This window comes from Lissotriton vulgaris, chromosome 1_1 (assembly GCF_964263255.1).
Source record: "Lissotriton vulgaris chromosome 1_1, aLisVul1.2, whole genome shotgun sequence".
Taxonomy (NCBI): Eukaryota; Metazoa; Chordata; class Amphibia; order Caudata; family Salamandridae; genus Lissotriton; species Lissotriton vulgaris.
In genome coordinates, this window is record NC_141685.1 from 399,531,830 (window position 1) to 399,557,707 (window position 25,878).

General features: G+C 44.4%; 1 protein-coding gene across 1 annotated transcript in view; it reads right to left on the minus strand.

Annotated features, from left to right (window-relative positions):
- Nucleotides 1-510: 510 nt before the first annotated feature.
- LOC147747246 (uncharacterized) overlaps nucleotides 511-25,878 on the minus strand; it is an 86,896-nt gene continuing 61,528 nt past the window's right edge. Inside the window, exon 2 of the mRNA XM_086936200.1 lies at nucleotides 511-3,077. Within this exon, the coding sequence (XP_086792326.1) occupies nucleotides 2,261-3,058 (798 nt within the window). The 5' untranslated portion in view covers nucleotides 3,059-3,077 and the 3' untranslated portion in view covers nucleotides 511-2,260. The remainder of the gene's footprint in view (nucleotides 3,078-25,878) is intronic.

The window sequence follows — 25,878 nt, forward strand, 5'->3', positions numbered from 1 at the left end:
GGTAAAATATCCTTTTGACAAAGTCAGTTCGGAGGGCATTCCACAAGTAGGCAGCCACCATAGAGAACATTCTACCCCATGCTCTATCTTTGGAGATGCAAGGTCACCTTAAAAGAGATAGTTGTTAAAGTCTCAGTTACTCTGATCTCTATTTCTTGAATATTTTGGTAGTTGCCTCAGAAAACAAGCATTGGTAATGCATCAGTTTTGCCTATGTAAAGAATAAAGAGCTGTTTTCATCAATCATCGTCCAGAAGAAGGAAAGAGCTCCCCGACAGATAACACAGAAGTGGAGAGGATTTGGCGCAGCGGCCAGAGCTGCTGACTGGAGAGCTGGAGATCCCGGTTCGAGTTTCCGCGACACCGCACAACATCCTGTGATTCTATGCAAATCACTTAATCTCTCCGGGTTATAAATTGTTATATAAATATAATGCAATAGTAAAAAGAAAACCTTATGTAAATATAGTTCCACCAAAGTGCATGTTAACAGTATTTCAGCAGCAGGAAACTGGTAAGAAAAGCAGACGGGGAACAAGCATTGGTAAATGCAGGAAAATATGTGACAGACAAAAGAAATGGAGGAAAGGTAAGTGGCACGCACAAGAACAAATGAAAAACCAGGAAAGAGATGAGGCAGGTCGTAAGTCCCTTTTAAGTTTATATTAAAAACAATAGATTTCTCAAGCACAGCGCAAGGTCTGTGCAGGGAAAAGCAAAAAAGACGTTTCTTTACATTGTAGGCTACCTAAATGTAGCACAGGGCCTTAAACGTAATACTGCAGCCAATGCAGATATCGACAAGCATACAGAGTCCAATTAAATATCACCCTTAAATCTTGATTAGCTGACACCATGCATCGCTCTATAAGGATGGCCAAAATTGCATGCATTTCATTCATACAAGAATTAGAGCAGCTTTCACCAGAACTGATCTTAAATTATGTGGGATCAATGGGGAGCAAAATATATGAGCTTTAATAGAAAGAAGTATGTAGAGAGTGCTGTATTAATCCGGGGTACAAGGTTAAAAGCATTATCTATTGTAAATCCCAAGCGCTTAACCTTTTCAGAGACTGCAGGCAGGGGTCCAAGCTCTTCAAACCACACTAGGGGACCCCAAGGAATAATTTTTGCTGAAGGCAATTACCTCGGGTTTTGAAATTTTCAATCGTAGAAAATGATGGTTTATTAATTTCCACGCTGCCACTAAGCAGCTGCTGCGGTCATTCTTTATTTCAGTTGAAGACAAATCAAAGTGCTAAATATTCTGCTTGTCATCTGTGTAACCATCTAACAATCCAGCTAATAATCTGAACCACAGGTTGCATGTAAATATTTAAAATAATAGGTAACATTGAAGATTTATTTGGTACTCAGAAAGATTACAAAAGGATATTTGAAACGCATGAGGGTAATTGAAGGCAAATTTTCTATGCTCAAGAGAGGATATAAACTAGCCCAAAGCCACTCCTCTAAGCATCATCTCCTCTAGCCTCTTGCTGAAAATAGCATAATCCACGATATCAAGTGCGGCAGATAGATCAAACAACATGAGCAGGTGAGGAAACCATGGGTAAAGTTTAGTCCTAACTCGTTCAAGACTGAAACAAAGGTACATAGGGTTAAGAGTACTGGGATACTCAGCAAACACAGAGGTGAAAGGACAGGGGAGCTAAATTAGAGCAGGTAGAGCATAGAGATGAGGTTTCTGGGAACATTCACTGGGAAAATAAATGCGTTTTCAAACATGAAGCAGATGCATGAGATTGTGGAACAATTTTGGGGCCCATATATTATATAAGGACACATATGTGCTAGGCTATCAGCAATCCATTTGTACTTTGTGGACATAGACCTATTAGATATTGACTGTCTCTCCCAGGTCAGTATAAAAAATAACAAGAAATTTATGAAATTTGCTGTATTCAAAATTTTGCTCCAGTACTTTCCTTACCTTTATCCTATATTTTATATATGAATACCTGTTGAACGGATCTGTAGATTTACGCTATGCAACAACAGTAGTAACATTTGCTGTTTAAATGAACTGAAGCAAGATGTTCATCTTAAAATTCACCTGAGTAAATATTTGCACAAAAAAAGTTTCCTCCAGAGAAAGTTTCCTGCAAAAACTTTTTTTCTGAGAAAATCTTTACACTAAAACTCTTTTCTGCAGGCATTGGTTCCTACAAAATCAACTTCACCCCACACAGAGACAATCCTGTAAATTTAGCTGTTTACCAATTCCATATCACTTTTAATTCCGTAAAGTCCTGTACTTCAAATTATGTGCAGATTTCTGGGAACTACTGTCACTCTGCGGACTCTCCAAGCTACCCGCGGTTGATGACCGAGTGCCCATGGCCGGCTTCCTTTTTTCCAGCAGGGCTTGAGAATACTCAGAGGTGCGTTGCTCTCGCGGGACGATTCGGTAGGTATTTTGGAAATTGATTGGGATAGAGGTAGTAGTCTGGACTGATCTACTGGAAAAGTGCTTAGTGGACTCTATAGATTTCCGCAGTTCCAAATTGATGCGTGCCATCTCGTCCCGCTCTTGCTCAGTTTCCTGAAGGAGTTTTGAGAGTCTGGCATTCTCTGCTGTTAGATCTTGTGTTTTGACAGCAGTTGCCTGCATCTGACCCTCCAGCTCTTTCTTCAACTTATTCACATGAGCCAAGCTAGGCACCACTTCCTTCAGCCTAAAGGTGAGATGACTATTCTCCTCTAGAAGCCTCAAGCACTGTTCCTCTTTATCATGAAGTTCTCTGATGATATCTTTTGTCATTTTCCCTTTGAACCTTGGACTTATTTCCAAGCCAATTTCTACTCTCAGGCGCTTGATGGTTTTGTGCAATATTTTGTTTTCATTCGTAGTTTCTTTTACTCTATGTTTAAGTTCGGCTATTTGGGTCTTTGTTGTTGACTCAAGACGTTTCAGTTTATCCCTGGAGGATTCTTCCCTGCGGAAAGCTTCATCTCTCTCCTTTTGGCATTTCTGAAGAAATTTGCTAACTTCTGAGGAGGACATGTGTTTTTTCTTTTTTCTTCCAACCATTCACCTTTTATTACAGATTCTGAAAAGGAAGAAAACAAGAACCTAATTCAAAACTTGAAGCAGGATACTCAGTCAAACGATTAACGCCAGAAAGAAATTTAAATTTGCATTGATTAATAGAAACAAGATGTCCGCAGAATTAGGGATAAACAATTCATATTGCCTACACATTTTATATAAACATAACACTGAATTATCACACATTGCAATCATGATGTCTAAAGATCAAGAACATTATTCACAATATTTAAGTGGTTCTAAGATTTATGCAAGAGCTGAGCAATTAATGTCTTTCAATACAGAAGCAAAGGATTAAACCATGGTGTACTGCAGAATGACCTATAGGAGTGACTTATAAGAATATGCAACATTTGTTTAAACAAGCATCGGCAAAGCCAATAGGTCTAGCCTTCATAAGCCCAATCATGTAAACACAGACATTCAAAAATGCTGTTTACATGTGCTGCATATGGAAGCGCTGTTTATCACTTTAAAGTCTAACTTATAGGCTTTGCCAGTGCTGGGTACAAATATTTTAAAAAAGGATTACTTTCTGTGTAGGATGCATAAGAGAAAAAAAGAATTGAAGGTGACAGCATGATGCGTAAGTGTACTTTTCAAATGTGAAATAGTCCCTCTAGCAGAAGCCTTTCTTGATATTGAATGATACACTGAATAGCCAATCAAATGAGATGAGAGAGTAATACTCCTCTGGGCTGAGCAAAAGCCCTCTCGATGTACATTTTACACAACTGATTGCAATATGTCTTTCATACAACTGAGCTGTCAAGATAGATCTAGACTAGGTGTTTCCAACCAGTTCGATCACAAGCTACCAGTTGCTCCCAGACACCTTAAGAATAGCTCGCATCCTTGAATTAATTTTTAAATAAGCACAGAGTCACATTTTTCTTTTAAAGTTAAGGGAAACTAGTGTTTATTTACGTTGTTATAATCAAGATGCAGGCAGCAGGGCCTTATAATGACTAGTGCTCAGTCATATTTATTACCCAGGCTGGGGATGAGACACATAGGTGAAGAACTGAACAAGAACTGAATATTGAACTCTTAAATTAACTCAACATTGGAGCATTAGAACAAAATGATGTTTCTGAATGCTCTTAAACGGGAGAAAATTAAAGTGAAATGTTACCTTAATGATTAAGTTAACTCTTCGTTTTAATTTTCTCTCATTTCAAAGTTTCGCATTTAGAAACAGCAGGCCTCTTGCTTCTAATGTCCAGTAGACACAGTGCCATATATAGAACTAAAAATATTCATTTTTAAATGGGAGAAATTTTAAATGCAGGAAAATGTTCCATAATTTGAACATTTTGCAGAACATTATTCTGCACTTTAAATTTCTGACGTTTAAAAATAAATGGTTCTATGTTTATGTTATACATCTAAAGGTGCCACATATGGCAAAATGTATGTTCTGTGAGAAGTAGGCATGCAGGTCAAGATGCGTACAATTTTATGATCAATATATATCCCCAGTTCTTGAATCTGGGGTGAGGTTGTGGACAAAGTGATTGGGATCTGTCCTGAGCTTCAGGTAAATGGCTGCTCAGGACTCCCAATCCTAAAGATGTGCCTGGAGGTGTCTCAAGGGGCGTGTATTGTTACATATTTTGGGGGAAGGAGAATGCATAATTGTGTAGAACTACGGGGGGGACCTTTAGTGGAAATATCTATGTAGACATTTGTAGGGCCTCTGTGCTAGTCTAGTCATGGACGCATGTGCACTTGCTGTCGTTCTGGGGTGGTATGGCTACATAGAGGCTGTGTGACAGAGAAGCACAAGTTACAGTCTGGGGGCAAGAGAGTTCCCACAAGTAGGTGACAACTGTAGTGTGTGGGTGAATGGCAAGTTCATAGCCAGAAATAAATGTGAAACATTGTGCAAGAAATTGGGTTGTTAGTTGAGAGAGGTGGAAGCCCTACTGAAATAATAAATACAATCCTTGTCAGGGGCAACCACAAAAGTCACTAAATTAACTTGTGCTTATCTGTCTAGTAGCTTGGCACAAAAGCAGTCAGGGTTAACATGTGTATAATATTTATGCTACTACAAACCACAGGAGAAACCAGTTGCCCCAGTTGAGACCTGGGTAAATATAGCATCATCCAACAATGCCTCAATGGGATTCAGTAGAGGGCAATACCTCTACTAACTCCCACTGAGGCATTGTTGCATGATACCAAAGTATTTATGCAGCACTCAAACAAAGTGAAAACACAGCATAAGAAATCCCCATTCTATTTAGAAAAAAGTCAAATTGAATCAATAAAATGTCACCAATAATAAAAAACCAATCAGTAAAACCAGAGATGAGCTTTTAAGGATTTTAGTGAAAATAGTGCCAAAAAGTGCTACTCACTGTAATCTGGCCGCACTGGACTGGGGTAAAGTCACAAGTTCAGGCTGACCACAATAGACAGAGGGATCAGGTTCATCTCGCTGAAGAGTTTACCTTCTCGAGTCTGCATGATGAACTACCATTTGCGTTGGAGGGGGCCATGAGGAGGTCGTTACCAACGCAAGAGGCAGATCGGGCTTTGTGGACGGTCACTTTTGTAGCGTGAAGAGCTGATGCTTCTTGCTATCAACCATCACGAACGGTCGCTTTCAGCGCGAAGAGCAGGTCGAGCCTCTCAGACCGTCACTGTTGTAACACAAAGAGCAAGTCGTCGTTGTAACTTTGCACAGTCCTGGACACAGCACTGAAACTACTATTCTTCACATTGTTGATGATGCTCTCCTAGCCCTTGACCAAGGCAAAACCTGTCTTCTGATCCTTCTGGATCTCTCCTCAACATTCGACGCGGTCTACCACGAGAAACTCCCTGAACGCCTCGAACACAAGATGCGTTTAGGAGGTACTGCCATCAAGTGGTTTGGTTCCTTCCTCCAGAACCGCACACAGAGATTCCTTGCCAACAACAACCTATCTGCTCTCTCCCGGATCTCCATCGGTGTCCCACAAGGCTCCAGTCTGTCCCCTATCCTCTTCAATCTCTACCTCGAACCTTTAGCTGAAATTCTCCACTCGGCCAACATCCCCTTCCACAAGTATGCCGACGATACCCAGATCTGCATTATAATCTCCTCTCTTGCGATCACCCATCTAAATGATGCTCTGAAACTGACTGTCCATTGGCTTGCCAACAACCAGCTCAAACTGAATGCCCAAAAAACAGAGTTTCTTGTCATCTACCCCCCAAAAAAATCTGCTGACATCCTGGAATGGACTAACTCCATCACAGCACTCAACTGCACCCGTACCATTCTGCCAAATCTCTTGGGATTATTTTGGACCGCAACCTGAATATGATTGAACACATCAACGAGATGGCCAAAACTGACAGATTCCATCTGAGCTACTTGAGAAAACTTAAACCATTCCTTGGAACTGCCGACCTAAAAACCGCTGTGCAGGCATTAGTTATCTCCAGAATCGAATGTGGCTGCTCCACACTATCTGGACTGCCTAAGACTTCGACTGCCCCCTAAAAGCTTACCTCAATGCAGCAGCCAGACTCTTATCTGGTTCAATTTTTTTGTACCATATCTCACCACATCTGAAGGCCTTGAACTGGCTTCCCCTTGAAGGCAGAAATCAACTCAAGTTGGCCTGCATCACTCACAAAGCCTTGTACACGACCTACCCGGCATATCTCGCCCAGAAAACTGTGCTATCTGGGAGATCCAGAAACTCCAGATCCGCCAGAGACCGTGTGCTCCAGCCACCCCGCTTCTGCAAGGTAAAAACATACAATTGAGCATTCTCCGGAGCTGCACCAAGAATCTGGAACTCGCTTCCTTCCTCCATCAGAAGAATACCTTCCCTGGCCCTCTTCAAAAAAGAAGCTAAAACCTTCTAAATGAGCAACTTCCTCCAATAAATCTCCCTTGGTGCCCACACTGCCTTTTTCGTGATTTTTTTTCTCGCTTGACCTGCTACGTGTAACAACTCTTACTCCTTGTAATGCCCCCTGATCTTTGTACATATCTTTTACGTCCTATTGTAATCAAATCGCCCGCTGATTCAGGAACTGCATTAACACAGCTTTGTCCTACGTTTGTCATTTCCCTAACCCCCATCTTGTACTCGGATCTGTACCATTTATTGTATATATCTTTTACTTGTGCCCTATTGTACTCAAGTCATCGCTGATTTTGGAACTGTATTGATTCTTGTATATATCCACGGCTCTGTCCCACTAGTGACTTTTCCCAATAACCCATCCCTGTATTTTGCCCATGCCTTCATGTACGTAACATATCTTTCCTTGTAAAGCGCTCTGATACCCTAACGGGTCATGTTCGCGCTGTATAAAACTTCAAATAAATAAAATACAAACGTTGTCACTGGCGGTTGATTCTTGGCATGCATAGGTCACTTCGCAGTTGCAAGGAGCCCAAAATGTTTGTTCCTTTGCCTTTTCTTCATTAGGAGTAAACTCTGATGTTAGCCAAGAGTCAAGGACCTGGGGCCACCTCTTGGAGATCAGGACACACTCCAGCAAAGCCCAGCATTAAGGATTAGGCAGGTCCAGATAGTGCTGGTCAGCTGGGCAGAGAGAGCCCTCTAGAAGCTTGTATTGTTGTGCCTCTCTAGTTCTCACATGAGGTCAGCTAAGCCTCAAAGTCACTTCCGGGTAGACTGAATTCAAGGCAATCCGGTCCAGTCTTCCTTCTTCAGGCAGTTGGGCAGTCCTTCTTCTGAATTTTCCACAGGTCCAGGAGTATTCTGAGGAGAGGTGAAGAAGGTGCCACTTTTATACCTGGGCCAGCCTGTGTGTAGGAGAATTAAAGTGCCTATCCTAAAAACTAGTTCTTATTAGTTCTTATCACTTCTTTCTCTTCCCCTGGTTCTGGCTCCAAACTGTCTATGTTGACGAAGGCAAGTGCAGGCCTGGTGTCAGGTTACTTTTGAGTGCTTAAGGCAGGGTTCTCTGGAGTGTAATCAGAGCAGGGCCCTGCTCCTTCTCGGCCATCCTGTGAGGAAGGCCCTCTACCCTCATACCTAGGTCTCTTGTTCCCATGTCTAGAAGGAATACACAACCCACAACATGGGAGCCATTCACCGCCAAATGACTTAGGACACTGGCATAAAGGCACAGATGGTTAAGCCAGAAAAAGGCAAATTTTCTAAACGTTGCATTTTCGGAAGTGTTACTTCAAATCCAGCTTTATCATTAAAGAGGATTTCAAGTTACAGTTTATTTGAGTGGAGGCAGAATTTCTCTATCTGTTCCCAAACTGAAGTGATCACTTATTAGCCCAGTGTTAGCCCATTGGAGAGTTAGGTCTTACAACAGTGAGAATCGCATTAGGAGAAACACACAATCTAATTTTTTAATACCATGCACTCTGCCCTATGAGCTTTTAGGGCCTATTTAGGGGTGACATAAATATTAAAAGGAAAGGTTTAGGCATGGCAAAAGAGTTATTCTGCCAGGTTGAAATGTCAGTTTAAAACTGCACTGTAGACTGCAGTGGCAGGCCCAAGACATTTTTTATAGTGTTACTTTAGAAGGTGGCCCAAATGGTGCTACAGCCCATTTGTAGCATTTAATTTACAGGTCCTTGGTACAGGTAGTACCATTTACTAGGGACCTATAAGTAAATTAATTGTGCTAATTGGATATATGCCAATTTTACAATGTTTAAAGGAGAGAGAACAAACACGTTGCCGCTGATTAGCAAGGGGGCTTAGCAGGAGGAGAGTGCACTTGAGTGCTAATGCCAAAAAAACACAAGTTCAGCAAAGAGTCTAGGAAAATACCACACTAAGGATGGCAAGTTTAACAAATCTTTTGCAGGACATCATGCAGCTAAATACCAGGTATACTCTCTACTACTGGTCATTTCTTGTAACGTGTTGAGGTGTTCTCCAATGCTGCATGCCTGAGGAGGTTCTACACTAAAGACAACACATTGTAGCATTTGACTTGGCAACAAAGTGGTGGCTGTTGCCCTACATTCTGGGGTTCTATTGGCCTGGTGGAGGTGGGCCTCTCTGCAGAGTGGAAACTGTGTGTAGAAATCCTAAAGTCACAATCTGTACAATTTAAAAATATGATTGGGGAACTGATACAGATTAAAGGACAAATGCCTACTTTAGTTAGACCAGTAGGAGACCCCCAGGAAAAGAAGGAGGGGGTGGAAGAAGAAATAGTAAGGGTTATTGAACCACAGAAGGAGGAACTAAGCATATATGTTTCGTGTTGTCCGATGATAATAAAAAGATGTGGGGAAAGGAGGTATTACAGGCAACACATCCCGAGATCAAAAAGGGAAGAATTTATTAACGTAATAGCCTAAGCCCAAGATGTCATGATAGTAGAAAGAGTGTAAGGTCAGAAATGACTTCTCCTGATAAGAAAGTGCCTCTAGGCTCCAAAAAGGTTACTATAGTTAGATCTGGGGAAATTGAGAGTGAGAAATATTGGGCACTATGGTGAGAGGGGTGGGGAAGTGCTTAGGTTCAAGCTCTAGTATCCCTATTATTAGTAGTGGCCCAAGGAAGAGATACAACAATAAGGAACATAGGACAAACAGGCTGGGGCCAAAAGTGGGGTGTCCATCGGGTATCCTGCAAGAAGGATACCAGGATCTGTGGCTTTTCTTGGAACCATTAGAGCAGGAAAAGGTGGGAAAAAAGTAAGAAAATTAAATCCGCTAAATCGTTCCCAACTCCTTTTCTCATTTTCAAAATGTGCAAATTTACGCTTTGTTAGCACAGAGGATCTTAAAGAAGTAGTGTTCACAGCAAATAATAATGGATGGGAAGTAACTAAGTTACTCCTGTATTCAGCACTAGTTAAAGCAACTCTGGAAAAAGCAGAAATTGAGCTGCTAAAAGAAGGAATCAAACTAATAAAAAGAGAAGAAATGCTGGATAATAAGCAGAGCAAGTCATTCCTTAGAAACCATGCAGGGTTGGGTGTACGGCAAATAAGGATGATTAATCACTGCAGGGGTAATAAGGAAGGACTGGAAATTACCATATCCCAAATGAATTAAGGAGTGTTAATGTTGCAGATATATTATCCGGGAACAGATATAGAGCCTTAGCATCTGTGGAGTATGAGGAAAACGGGGGCCTGAGTGAAATTGACTAGGAGCTCAGGACATCGCAAAGCTTGGCCATAATATCTTGGAATATAAACGGATAAAAAAGAATAGTGACCCAAGAGAGCTTTATTAATATTCTAAAGTGTACTGATATTATGTGTCTGCAAGAAATGAAATGAAATGAAAAATGAAACTTATAAAGCGCACGTACACCTACGGTTCCTTGGCGCTGGGGTGGGAGAGCAAGCCAGTACAGATCGAGTGGGCTAGTTGTAGGCTAATGAAAAGAGCCAAGTTTTCAAAGATTTTCTGAACTGAGCATAGGATGGAATGAAGCGGAGTGCAGGGGGAAGGGAGTTCCAGAAAAGAGGAGCCTGAGTAGAAAATCGCAAACCGCCGTGTTTTTTACGCTTGAAGAGACCAGGAGTGAGAAGATTGTGACTGGAAGAGCGAAGATCACGCTGGGGAGCGTAGCGGTGCAAAAGGGAAGAGATAAAAAGAGGTCCCTGAGTGGAAAGAGCTTTGTGAATCAGGCAGCCGAGTTTGAAAAGGCTACGCTGAGCAACTGGCTGTGTGACGAAACCCTAGCCACTGAAACAATGGTTATGGAGGGGTTTGCCCCCCAGTCGAAGGCCACAAGGAAGAATAATTGCGGTAGACCCTCAGGTGGTCTATTGACATTGGTGTCCACTAAAATTGCCAGAAAATAGAAAACCTCGATTTAAGTTGTAAGTGGGCATTAGGGAGTAGAGTATTGACTCTGAATGAAAACCTTTGTTATGAAGGTATATGTATTATTAATGTATACATTCAGAAGGGAAAAGATGATGACTATAAGGTGAACCTGGGTAAATTAACAAAGATATGGATATGATATTTGATTCATAAACACACAATGTGTTTCTAATGCTGGGGAATTTTGACCATAGATTAGATCCCAGTAGATTAGATTCCTGGAGTGGTGAATTACTAAAAGCTTATAATATAGAGTCTGCCATATTCCCCAGCGGAGAAATTTCGGATCAAGATATGGCCCTGGGTCAATTGTTGGGTTCTATGGGCCTTTTATGCGTAAATGGTAGATTGGAAACTGACCGGCCCGCAAGACGTACATTCATGGTGGGTCAGCAACTGTGCCCGATTGATTATGTTTATGCACATGCTTGGAGCTTCGAATTAATCAAATACTTTGAGGTAATAAAGGTGGAAGGGAGCGACCACTATCCTCTGCTGACTAAATTATACGCAAAAAGGGGCAGTCAGAGAGAACAATCCTTCAAGTACAGGTAGAATAACCTAAGTGGCTCACGACCCATATATCAGATGAGCAAATTATTAAATTAAGTGGCGCTCAACAGTTAATTGTTTTAGAAACATTGCCACATGAGGATGATAACGCCTGGTACGTAAATACAATAAGTCAACTGGTAGAATGTTTATGGGTAAAATTTAAATACAGGAATTCTGGAGTAGCCAGTAGTAAAAGACTAAACATTAATAATAGACTCTGGTACGATGCTGAATGCCGTAAAGTGAAAGCTTGTATCAGGCACAAGGAAAGCAGACTTAGAGGTCGATTTAATGTGCAACTTTTATCTAACCTTCAAAAGCTAAGGATAAATTATAAGGCAATATTCTGAAATAAAAATAAAAAATTCAAAGATAAATGCTGGGCAAATTTGCTAGAGGCAATTGAAGATAAGAACGTGAAAGGCTTTGGAAGTTGGTGCAAGAAAGCTCCGGTAAAGCACAGGGTCTTTGCAGTGTGTTTCCGTCCCCGATGATAAATGGGCAGATTACCTGGAGAAAATCTATGGGAAGTGGCCAATTGGCGATAGTGTAAGCACAATAGTATGGCCAGGTGTGAGAAAAGAGCTAAGAGAGTATGTTACCCAAAAGCCACATTAGGATGATCATTTTAAGCTTAAATGTAACCCGAGCAGCTGGGCCAGATAATTTGCCGGCCATAATGTTGGAAACTAATCTAGAATGGTGGGCTGGGTTCTTTGCATATACATTTCAGGGGATCCTCAACACAGGGATTGTACCAGAAAACTGGAAAGGAGCAATCATTAGACCTATCCACAAAAAAGGCGATGTAAATGCTCCTAAAAACTATAGACTATTAAATCTTTTGGATATAGGAGAAAAGGCATTCGCCAAAGTAATCTTGGGACTACTGAAAGTGTGGGTAGAAGAAAATCAGATTGTGCCCCCAGAACAGGGAGGGTTTAAGGAGGGTCATTCAATGGTGGACCACTGCTTTGCTCTATGGGCAATAGCGCGGAAGTCGATCGAGCAGAGAGGCAGCCTTTTTTGCTGCTTCGTGGACTTCCACGCAGCATTTGACCTGGAGGACAGGGGGCAGCTGTGGTCGACCCTGATAGGTTATAATATTCGGAATGACAAACTGAGCCTGATTAAAGCCCTGCCTTCTGAAAATTGGGCCCAGGTAAACTTAGGCGCTGAGGGAAGTTTATACCGGAAAATCGAAATTGGTAATGGGCTAAGACAGGGGTGCGGCTTGGCCCCCCTGCTCTTTCCCCTCTTTATAGTAGATCTCCCACAAACTCTATGTAATACAAGAGGGGTAAGCCCAAAACTAGATGGGAAACTTATCTTGTATCTACTCTATGCGGATGACCTGGTAATTATGGACCAGTCGATTATGGTCTACAATGAAAATTACATAAGTTCACAGAATATTGCCAAGTCAAAAAACTTGTAGTTAATATGGAGAAGACTCCTGGAACCTGGACACTGAAAAGTTGGAAAAAGTAACTGAATATAGATACCTGGGGATGTGGTTTCAAGGAATTTTGCATTGGCACACCCACTTGGATGAACTAAAATTGAGGACTTCAGCCTCGTTGAAGGGATTCAAAAGATTCAATGGCGTGTACGGGGAACTGTCTGATAGACTGCTTCCAAAAGCTTATTCAGCCATGGTGCCACCTCAATTTTTGTATGGTGCAGAGATATTATATTTGACTGGCAAATATAGGTGGGATGTTGAGGAGGGAAACAGTTTGAACAATCTCTTTTCTCTGCCTAAATCATCAATGGTACAGGCAGTGAGACTTGAAGTGGGAACTACCTCATGGGTTATTTTAACGAGCATGGCCCTACTATGCTTCTGGCAACGTGTGAGTTTAGGTCATGATCTTAAAATCTCACAATGGTGTCAGCAGGAAATTATAAACAGTGATTTAACCTGGACAAAAGAAATTAGAGCCATAGTCCAAAAAGCGTGCTGCCAGTTTGTCGGGATCCTCCCGGAGGTCCCGACGCTCCCAACTTGATTGATGCTTTGGATCCTTTTTCTCTTCCTCAGCTGCTCAGTGTCTGCCCGAAAATGCCCCGACTGACGCGGCATACTACTGGCCCTTTGAGGATTCTCTACAAGGCGACGCCAGCCACGCCCCCTGGAGGAACCTGTGACATCGGCCGGTGAAAAGGAGCCGTCTGCCAATGAAGGTGGCGTCCCAACCAGGAAGCAGGAAGCGGAAGAATCCACGACGGGTCCAGTGACTACCGAGTCCCGACTGGAGAAGCAGACGCCGATTATCGAGCCGCCTTGGACCCCTGAGGAAACTAGTGAGCTGTGCATGCATGAGGCTGCATATGCATCCCTGTGGGTAGAGGCACTCCTTAGGGTTCATGAAAGACTCCGGGGTTACTGAAAAGTTGTATATTGTTCTTTATTTTCATAGGTTTTTTTCATTCATGATATTGATAGCATATCAAAAAATTCAAAAAATTGGGTTGAAATCATAGTATTTTTATTTGGTGGAACTCCGATGCATTTCTGGCTAATATAGCCCTTTCTCAAGGAGTACTGAAAGAAGAAGATATAAATGACTGTAAGGTGACTGGGTTATCAAGTGAGGGCAACCGTGAGTGTTAGAAAACAAATGAGGTGCTCGTGATATGGAGAAACAAATGTCAATAGACGGGTTGTGAAATGGGCTGTGAGAAGATAAATTAGTAGGGTTGTGATATCGGCAGTGAAAGTCATGGGTCGCACTCCGACACCGGTGCGGGATCCGAGCTCGTCAGCTCTTAGCTCGAAGGAGCCATTTAACTGAAAGTCATGGGTCGCACTCCGACTCCACCCACCAGCGGGTGAACCCCAGGAGCATCACGGTAGATGCTGTTTTTGTAGCGAGTGCGCTAATTCGAAGGTTCGTGTTTTTAGGCAAGTTTGCAGCACCAACTCTGGACACCAGTGTTTCGGAATTGTTGTTCCTCATCAGCAGAGTGTAGGCCGGTCAGGGGTTTGCTGTGCAGGCTGCCAAGTGTTCTCAGGTTGATACCTCTCAAGGCGCGTGGGTGCGGGATCCAAGCTCGTCAGCTCTTGGCTCGAGGGGGTAGTGTTTGGAGTTTTATGTGGATGTGTGGAGGGGGGAGTGATGTGTAGCGTGAGCCTGGTACTTACGAAACTGTAGCGGCGTAAGCGGCAGAGAGGCTATGGAGAGAGTGATAGGAATTAATGAGTAGTGGGTTAATTAAATATTAATTCCTGCTTAAATTGCGAGGTATTAGAGGTAACTTACTTCATGGCGCGAGCGCCGAAGCCTTGAAACGGAGTCACGGTGTTTTCGGGTCTCAAGTGAAGTAGCGTGTAATTAACCCACTACTCATTAATTCCTATCACTCTCTCCATAGCCTCTCTGCCACACATCACTCCCCCCTCCACATAAAACTCCAAACACTACCCATATCACAACCCTACTAATTTATCCTCTGCACAGCCCATTTCACAACCCGTCTATTGACATTTGTTTCTCCATATCACGAGCACCTCGTTTGTTTTCTAACACGCACGGTTCCCCTCGCTTGATAACCCAGTCACCTTACAGTCATTTATATCTTATTCTTTCAGTACTCCTTGAGAAAGGGCTAGATTAGCCCGAAATGCATCGGAGTTCCACCAAATAAAAATACTATGATTTCAACCCAATTTTTTGAATTTTTTGATATGCTATCAATATCATGAATGAAAAAAACCTATGAAAATAAAGAACAATATACAACTTTTCAGTAACGGCGGAGTCTTTCATGAACCCTAAGGAGTGCCTCTACCCACAGGGATGCATATGCAGCCTCATGCGTGCACAACTCACTAGTATATTTTAGGCGCCACCAGGACGGAGACGCCACCTGAGAGAGCACCCAACCTGTCAAACTTCATACCATTTTTACTCCAACTTCTAAATACTCACCAGCTGTGCACCCTCTATCACAACTTTTTGTCATTATCCCTGAGGAAAAGTCAGGAGACCAACGTCCCTGTGCTGCGCCCCGCCATGGTCCCGGAGGAACGTGGCTAGAGCAGGTACGTGCTCGTCTCCTGGGTCCGGGGAGGTCATTGCCTGGTCTGCCGGGAGGCGGGAGGGAGCAGGGAACCTGATAAGAAAAGCCTGGCGTTCAAGAAGGCGTTCAGCGTAAATTGATCCCTCCTCCCCATTTTCTTCTCTCCAGTGACGGTTCCCTAACCGTGCACATCCCGAGCCTCATGGAGAAGACTCCCACCACTTCCTTTCCAGATATACCCCTCAAGATTCAGCACTAACGGAGGGCTTTCTTCGCTTGTTTTTGTTTCCTTTGGTCGGCGGAGCTCCGGCTAGCCTTTCCCCGCAAGACGCCAAGGGAGACGGATATCCCCCTGCAGAAGATGTCGTGGGAGCCAGCACCGCTCGACTCAAGTGGCTGAACGAACTTTTCTTTTGTTTCAAGAACCTTTGCAATATAATTAAACCCCAATATTTTGAACTCGACTATTGTGTGGAGTCACGTGCTTACCTACCCCAGGTTACACGTGGTGGAGAATGCAGGCAGTCTGACTCCATTTGAAAGCCCAAAAATGGAAGCCCTAATCCAACACATAGTGGAAGGACAAAAAACTGGAATGGCCAGTAGAGCAACAAATAGACTCCCCCCAGGCAGACCGAGGTACCCTAAAGGCGTTTATGAAAACTCAGGTAGAGGTCATGCGTCGGACCCCAGAGGAACCTCTTGCAGATACTGCTGGACAGAGAGGCCATTGGGGTGCCCTCGCCGCTCCTTATATTTCCCTTCAAAAATACATTCCAGGGTAGGATCAGGATGCATTCTTGTTACATTTTGAGAGGGCAGCAAGGGCTGCAGGTTGGCCTCTAATCAAGTGGCCTTTTTTTTGGCTCCCTTGCTTACAGGGGAAGCACAGGCGGCCTATCAGGTCGCCAACTCAAGCGGAATCACTCCATACGAGGAAATAAAAGCGGTGATTCTAGATCATCTTGGGATGGATGCAGAAGCTTATAGACTCCAATTCAGAAAGGAAAAAGGCGCCCCTGGTGACAATCCTAAAACCCTTTTCCTTAAACTAAAACTGGCCGCTGATAAATGGCTGAGGCCAGAAGACAGGACCAATAAAGACACCGTGAAGTCCATATACCTGGAACAATTTTTGGAGTCATTGCCTTACAATACCCAGCGTTGGCTACGTCAGCACGCCAACCTAACCGCCAAACAGGCCGTGGAGATGGCCACCTCCTTTTCAAGGGCCCAACCCCGTCGCAATCCCTGGGAAGGGGATAAGACACCACGACTGTACCAACACCATGAAAGGCACTCCGTCCCATCAAAGATTTTGAGAAAATCCGCCCCCAAAAACCCGAGCCCGTCATCTATAAAGGCCCTCAGTGTTTTAACTGCGGGGAGTGGGGCCATATTGCAAAGGCCTGCCCCCGAAAGAAAGCAGAGGAACCGATGAACATCAGTTACGTACCCAAAAGTCTTATGTTCACTGAAGAAATGGGGACCTGCTTTTATATAAGTCTTAAGCTTAATGGTTCCCCGTAAAAGCCCTCCTCGACTCAGGCTGTCGTCAGTCAGTTGACAAGCATAAGTTTGTCAAATCTCACCAGCTACTCCCAGGGAGGCGGGTTTTTATACGCTGTGTTCATGGGGATGTCCGACCCTACCCTGTAGCCCAGATAACCCTCCAATGTCCCCATGTTCCCCCTTCTACTGTCAGGGTAGAGGTTCTGTCTACTCTCCCAGAAGACCTCATTTTAGGTACTGACAACCCCAACTTCTTATCTTTGTTCAGCAATATTTTGACCAAGACCCCCCCTGTTCCTCAGAACAACTCTATGAATGCCTCAGCCTTATTGTCTCAAAGCCCTTGGCAAGCGGATAAGGATTTCCGTTGGGCCCAGAAAAATTACGCTGCTCTCACCCAGGCATGGCAAGAGGCGCTCCATCTACAAGGTCTTCATGTAAAGACCTTTCCCCACTTCCAGATCACAGATGGTCTGCTGTACCGAGTGGCGGAAAAGGGTGTCGACCCCCAGTTGTTGGTCCCAAAAGACTTTCATGAACAAGTCCTATTTTTTGCCCATTCTCACCTCTTAGCAGGACACTCAGGTGCACAGAAAACCAGTCAGAACCTTTTACGCATGTTTTATTGGCCAGGGATCCACGCCCAAGTTAAAAGATATTGCCAGGAGTGTCCAGTATGTCAACGTAAAAATCCCTACAAACCACCCGCTGTCCCCCTACAGCACTTACCTATTATCGGGCAACCCTTTGAGAGGGTCGGCATGGACCTTATCGGACCCTTACCTAAGTCTAGCAAGGGGTTTCTGTACGTTTTGGTCCTGGTGGACTATTGTACTTGCTTCCCTGAGGCCTTTCCCCTCCGAGCCCCAACCACCGCAAATATCGCTGATAAACTGATAGAGTACTTTTCGCGGGAGGGTTTCCCTAGCCAAATTCTCACGGATCAGGGAACCCCCTTTATATCACGCCTTATGTCCCAGGTCTGTAAAGTACTGGATGTAAAACACCTTAAAACCTCAGTCTACCACCCCCAAACAGACGGCCTGGGAGAACGGTACAAGGGGACCCTGAATTTGACATTGAAAAAGATACTGACAGGGGAAGGAAAAAACTGGGATCGCCTCTTGCCTCTCGTCCTCTTCGTCATACGAGGAGGGTTTCAGAGCAGCCTAGGGTGTTCTTCATTTGAAATGCTCTATGGCAGGCAACCTCAGACCCTACTGGAGATGACGAAGGAGACATGGGAGACAGAGAACGATAACTGTTCTGATCTCCTGGATTATACCCTGCATCTTCGTTCCCGTATAGGAAAGTTAGGAGAGCTGGCTCACTCTAACCTGGAATCCAGTCAACGAAAACAAAAACACCTTTATGACAAGGGAAAAAAATGGAGGGTCTTACGGGTAAACAACTGGGTCTTAATTCTTCTTCCTTCCCCCCTTTCTAAAATAAAGACAGAATGGAAAGGTTGCTACAGGGTAGCAGGCACCATTGGGAAAACCAGTTATCGAATCCAACTTGGGCCTTACAAATTCCAGACCTATCATATCAATCTCTTAAAAAAGTGGATCGAACCACCTCCCCAACGAGTGGCCTATTCCCCCACAGAGAGCTCCCCGTCCTCTACCCTGGGTCAGTAAGTTGTCAATACAGAACTAGTTCCAATTCAACAAAAAGAGCTACTGGACACCCTAGAACCCTTCTCTTCTCTGTTTTCAGATCTCCCAGGCAAGACTACTCTTACCGAACATTGTATTGAGACCACCCCATGACAAATAGTTTGGCAAAAACCCTATAAAATACCAGCAGCCCGGAGAGAAGCTGTGTATCAGGAAGTAGACAAGATGTTACAAATGGGGGTTATCCGTCCTTCCCAGAGCAACTGGTCCTCTCCCATAGTCATGGTCCCGAAGCCTGATGGATCAGTTCAGTTCTGTATCGACTTTCGCAGGGTGAACGCCATTTCCAAACTGGACGCTTATCCCTTACCCCGGGTGGATGAACTCATTGAACGTCTGGGGGATGCAGCGTACATCTCTACTCTCGACCTGACCAAGGGTTATTGGCAGGTACCCCTTCGATGCTCAGACCAAGAAAAGGCCGCCTTCTCCACTCCTTATGGTCTTTTTGAGTTCAAGGTCCTCCCTTTTGGCTTACATGGAGCCCCCGCAACCTTCCAAAGGCTGAATAACCAGAGCTTACACCCCCTTCAGAAGTTTACATCTGCCTATTTGGATGATATCGTCATCTTCAGCCCTTCCTGGGACAAACACCGGGAACATTGTCAACTAGTGTTCCAGGAACTGGAGAGAGCAGGGCTCCAGGTAAACGCAAAAAAATCTCCCATGGGGGTCGAGGAAGTTAAGTATTTGGGTTATCTCTTGGGTAACAGCAGTATAGAACCCCAGGATGAGAAGATCAAAGCCATAAACAAGACCCCTTTGCCCAAAACAAAAAAAAGAGGTAAGGGCCTTCCTGGGACTATTGGGATACTACAGGAGATTCATACCCAATGTTTCAGAGATAGCCACTCCTCTATCCAACCTGTTGAAAAATGACACCCCAAATCAGGCCATAACCAATCCTTCATCATCTGTTAGGGAGGCCTTCCACAAACTCAAGACCCTGATTACGAGTAGTCCTGTACTGGTTTACCCAGATTTCACTCGACCTTTTTTCCTCCAGACTGATGCTTCTGATTCAGGGTTAGGTGCCGTCCTCTCCCAAGTTACCAAGGATGGATCAGAGAGGCCCATCTTGTTCCTTAGCCGCAAGCTTTTTCCCAGTGAACAACACTACCTGGTTGTGGAGAAAGAATGTCTAGCCATTAAGTGGGTCATTGATAAGTTGCGATACTATCTGGAAGGCCGACACTTCACTTTGTATACAGACCATGCCCCATTGACGTGGATGAGCAGAGCCAAAGGCAATAACCCATGAGTCATGCAATGGTTCCTTTCCCTCCAGCCCTTCAGTTTTGACGAGCAACACAGGAAAGGAACCCTTAACGCCAATGCCGACTTTCTCTCCCGCTTCCCCCTCATCCCCGATCGGGATGATTCTAGGGGAGGGGAGTGTCAGGATCTTCCCGGAGGTCCTGACACTCCCTACTTGATTGATGCTTTGGATCCTTTTTCTCTTTCTCAGCTCCTGGACTCGGAGGGGTGTCTGCCCGAAAATGCCCCGACTGACGCGGCATACTGCTGGCCCTTTAAGGATTCTCCACAAGGCGACGCCAGCCACGCCCCCTGGAGGTAAGAACCTGTGACGTCATCTGGTGAAAAGGAGCCGTCTGCCAATGGAGGTGGCGTCCCAACCAGGAAGCAGAAAGCGGAAGAAACCACGACGGGTCCAGTGACTACAGAGCCCCGACAGGAGAAGCAGACGCCGATTATCGACCCGCCTTTGACCCCTGAGGAAACGTCAGGAGACCAACGTCCCTGTGCTGCGCCCCGCCACGATCCCGGAGGAACGTGGCTAGAGCAGGTACGTGCTCGTCTCCTGGGTCCAGGGAGGTCGTTGCCTGCTCTGCCGGGAGGCAGGAGGGAGCAGGGAACCTGATCAGGGAAGCCTGGGGTTCAAGAACGAGCTCAGCGTAAATTGATCCCTCCTCCCCATTTCCTTTTCCCCGGTGACGGTTCCCCAACCCTGCACATCCCGAGCCTTATGGAGAAGCCTCCCACCACTTCCTTTCCCGATATACCCCTCAAGATTCAGCACTAACGGAGGGCTTTCTCCGCTTATTTTTGTTTCCTTCGGTTGGCGGAGCTCCGGCTAGCCTTTCCCCGCAAGACGCCAAGGAGGGAGACGGATATCCCCCTGCAGAAGACGTCGTGGGAGCCAGTACCGCCCCGACTCAAGTGGCTGAACAAACTTTTCTTTAGTTTCAAGAGCCTTTTTAATATAATTAAACCCCGTTATTTTGAACTCGACGATTGTGTGGAGTCACGTGCTTACCTACCCCAGGTTACACAGTAAAAGATTGAATTGCGCCCTCAGTCCCTTCAGCCTGAGATTGATAAGAGAGAGCTTAAGAGGCTGGGATCTGAAGTCTCTCGAGCACAGGACCAAGACTATCTTTCTAGGAAAAACTCAGTTCTCCATATGGTCACAGTGTGGCAAAAAGATCAACATTTTCCTTATATTGACAGGCTACCCAGTTGCCAGTTAAGGCGTGAAGTGCTAAGACTAAGAATTGGGGTAAATCCATGTAATGAAGGAAAATGCACTTGCACTTTAGGAACAGCATGTAATATTATACACATTTTATTGGATTGCCAGAAGTTGTTAGAAATTAGAAAAGATTTTGTATGTCTTATTTTTTAAAAGTATGATATTAAAAATAGGTCACAAGCAATAAACCTTTTACTAGAAATGGTCAATCTAGAAATAGCCTGTGCCGTAGGGAAATAAAAATGTTTGTATCTCAGGATTTTAAATTGAAATTGTGTGTTTTAGAACATTTTTTAAAATGCTAGTTTTAAAGTTTTCTTCCTTCCGAGGACGTGAGGATTGTCGGTTTTAAGAAGTGTATAGATTATTTTTAGAAGCTGTACATATTAGATTTTACTATGTGGTGTGTTGTTTATTTGTATACTTTGATGGTTGTAATAGACCGAATAAAGTCTTACTGAACTGAACTGAACTGAGTCCTAATGCCAAAAAAACACAAGTTCAGCAAAAAGTCTAGGAAAATACCACACTAAGGATGGCAAGTTTTAAAAATCTTTTGCAAGACATCATGAACCTAAATACCAGGTATACTCTCCACTACTGGTCATTTCTTGTAGCTTGTTGAGGTGTTCTCCAATGCTGCATTCCTGAGGTAGTTCTACACTAAAGACAACACATTTTACCATTTGACTTGGCAACAACGTGGTGGCTATTGCCCTACATTCTGGGGTTCTATTGGCCGGCTGGTGGTGGTGGGCCTTTCTCTGCAGAGTGGAAACTGTGTGTAGTTGCAATTGAATAAATATATTATCGAAGATAAATGGCTCACAGCACGCAAAACATACATTTGGCCAAACAAAACAATAAACAATTCACTACATTACCATACTGTGATAAAAATCAAAACTAGTGGACACCCAAATATCCATGGATCTCAAAACATGTCCTTCCTACAGTTGCAGTTTAAAAACCAACACAGCAATCACTAATGCTAGAAGAGTCCTTCCACAGACCATTGTTGCAGTGTGGATAGTGGTTAGTTTGACCCGAGAAGATCCCCATAAGGTAAGCTCAAGGGTATGTTTGTATGTACATATGTGTATCTCCATCAAGATCTATACAGCTTGAGAATATTTTACAAGAGTGGGTAGAACGATACAAAATCTTGCGTTTCTTCAAGTTTAGACCTTGGAATAATGGAAATTGGCAGGTCAAAGAGGCATATCAACTGGCATGTGGTACTGATGCTGCAGTAAAAATGTTACACAAATCCCATCCCTGATATAATGCACACACACTCTTCAGACAAGGGCTTACGACTCTAAGGGAAGAGACAGAGAGACAATCAAAGAATACTGAGATTCCCGTGCAGGTACAAAATACAATGCTGAAAGACCTGTGAAAGGCTAGCTTGGCTCTAGCTCTTAGATGGTTCTATAAAGGGGAACATTGTTACTTCCAATATTACTCCACATGCCTTGGAGGGTTTAGTTACAGATTCCCTCTAGACTTGTCTTGTAGTTATTAAATGTACATACCATTGACAAGTTGACAGAAAAATGTAAATAATATTGTGTAGTATTATAAAATAATTCTATTTCTTTGCTGGAAAACTTGACGTGGTGGAGGACGAGGTAGGTCCTGACCGTATCAACAGCTGCTGAACTGACGCTAAAATATTGCGTGGTTTCTATGCCATTGACTCAAAGGAGCAAGTCAATCACCCAAATTGGTTTGTCTACATAAATTAAGGTACCTCACTATTTACTTGTTGGGTCGACAATACGACACTATCAGTGATCTAACCACAGTGTAGATAGAACATATAGAATTGGTCCCGTCTTGCTGTGTTTCTTTGCCCTACCTGCCGCTGCCAGTTGACCTTTGCTGCTGGACTTCCTTGGACCCTCCGAGGCCGCCTGAGTCTGGGCCCTGCCGGACGCTGCCATTGTCCCTCTGTTGCTGGGGACTACACTACCCAGCAGCCTTTGCGGCAGTGAAGCCACAACAGCGCAAGAGAGTGCGAGGAGGTGCATAAGTGAAGTAGTGTGGCTCACTGGTTAGAGGCGGCAGACCCGAGAGCAGAGGACGGCCCGGGACCAGGGTTCGATTCCTGGCGCGGCAGGTTTCTGGACCAGGGTCAGCGGACTCGATAATTCTCTCGCCTCGGTGCCCACTCTGATCAGCGATCACACTCGGCAACTCTGGGCATTAGCTTGCCTCATCTTCACTAACGGCCCCACCAGACCGCCGGGGATGCCTGGTCTCACCCTGGAGATACCCATTAAGGGACCATCTCTCAGGGAAGCCAGGAAGGGTTTCGCAGCGGTCGAAGCGCCTTGGGACCCTCCGGGTAAGTAGTGCGCTATAAAAAAAAAAAAAAAAAATGCCAATGGGGGGGGCAGGGCTACCACTGCCCGGGACGCACGCGGGTGTGCCCAGGCCGCGCCCGGGCGAAGCCAGGGCCAAGGGCGGGCCCATCCGTGCCCGTCAGGGGCCAGAAGAGGCTGGGCTGGGCCCCCTTATTTGCCTTTTGAATGCATAAGTTTGATCAATTATTTATCTCATAGCTTACCCTTTATTTCCCGTTTTGGATTTAGCAGGAAATTACATTGGCTAGCAATTATGGGGAGGCGGAAGACCCAGGCGAACCAAGAGGGGATAATAGGTGCAGCTAGAACAACAGTCACCATTATGGACGCCTTCTTGTCAAGAGATGCTTCAGTTATTGACAAGGAAATTGAACTGGTAAATGGGTGCCTTTCTAGATCACCCTCTAGCGGCCTCTTTCATATTTTGGGTGGGTTTAATAACCACTCTAGATAAATTATTAGCGAAGCTCCGTGTATGCCTTTTTCTCCAGGGCAAGGTAGTGTCACCCAAGTTTCACCATGTGATTTCCCCCCTATTAGAATCTGTGGGGGAGGTACCTTCTAGGCCCCTGTCTCCCGTGATGATTATTGGGAATAGGAAGGGTTTTGTTCCCTCTGCCACTTCAGGGAAGGACAGGAAGGGTGAAAAGACCATTCATACATCATCAGAGGTCCCCAGTGGCCTTGACTCACCACAACTTCTAGAGGAGGCTTGCCAGATTAGTGGTAGCCTGAAAAGAAAATGTAAAGCAATAGGGAATCAAGACAAAAAGACCAAGCCCAATGTGCCAGCAAAGCCGGCACCTGACATAGGGGTATCACCATCGGTAGTATCTAACATGGTTGATTTGCCCATGTTGGAAGCATTTAAATCGACTTGGTGCAGTATGCTGTGCCATATTGTGAATAAGCTAAACTGTATAGAGCAAAGTTTAGCAGATCAGCATAAAACTCTGATTTCCATTAAACCCCCAAACCGTGTGGTTACGGAGCCTACTAAGTCTAAAACTGTATGTGGCTCTTTGCCTTTATTAGGGGTAACTGCGGATTCTCGTTACCCAAGCACTACCCAGCCCTGTGGTATAAGTGAGGGGTTGGCATCTAATGGGGTTTTAATAACAAATCTTCATGGTCAACCCATCCATGATTTGGGGAAAAGCCCGGGAATGTCACAGGGACATCTTACCAATGCCTCTCAGAATTTAGAGGTTATTAATTTACCGCCCCAATCGACCCCGCTGGTGGTTATCTTGGGGAATGTTTCTCCACTCTCACATGGCTTAAAGAAGGACTTCCCACAACTTAATACCAAGGTCACCCACTGGCTGACTAATAACTCTTCTGTGGGCCCAGCGGTGGTAGGAAGTGTTATCATGGCACGCCGAGTGGGTTGGCTAGGTAACACTAAGAAACCCGGGGCAAGGGGCGATTGTATAATTGTGAATTTTAACAATTCATTGGTTGTGGAGAAAATCTTCTCGGATGTTTATTCTGGATTGGCTTACAGGGATTTGGGTATTCAGATTTTTCCCTTGGTTTTTTTTCTATAAGCCTGATCACCCTAGGCGTAACAATTTAACTTCATCGCGTAATAGGGGGTTTCAAAGCCCTGTTGAGGCTTTCGGGGGCAGTCAGCTTAACCCTATGGGGGGAGAGTCACAATATGCTGGGGCATCACTATTTTTCTCCCCAGCTACACTTGTCAAATAGATTTGCAGCCCTCTCAAGGCTGGATGATTGTGATTGACTGAACAGGAGGTTAGTGCCCAGAGGAATATTGTTTCAGTTTCAGCTGTCTCCCTGTTCCCCCCTCTAGTGTTGTCTCTATCGGTCCAATGTTGCCTGAGTTGCCTAGTCCGTTGCAGCAGGAGGTATCATTTATTGTATCTTAAGGGGTGTCTCTTGAGACAGATGATTATAACGTTCTGTCATGGAACATCGCAGGGTTAGCTGGGAAAATCCAGGACCCGTTGTGGGTACAGTTCATTAACAATTCTCTGTGATTTGTTTACAGGAGACGTGGCAGGTGAACTGTAACTTTTTTTTGGAAGGATACAAAGCCTTTTTTGTCCCCGCTTCCCCGTCAGTTAGTGACAGAGCAAGGCAGAGCAAGGAGTGGCTTGGTTATTCTTACAGCAATAGCCGTGAATTGTAGGATTAAGGAACTCCCATCTGCTCATAGTGATTCCCAAGCTGTCATCTTAAGGCGAGGAAATGAGAGTCTCTGTATTATTAATTTTTATAACGCAGTTAATGCTCAGGGGTTCTGTAAGATCACCCAGTTGAACTGCCTTATTTGGCAACTCTGTGGTCGCGTTGCACACAGACTCATGATAGCTGGGGATTTTAATGTTCACCCA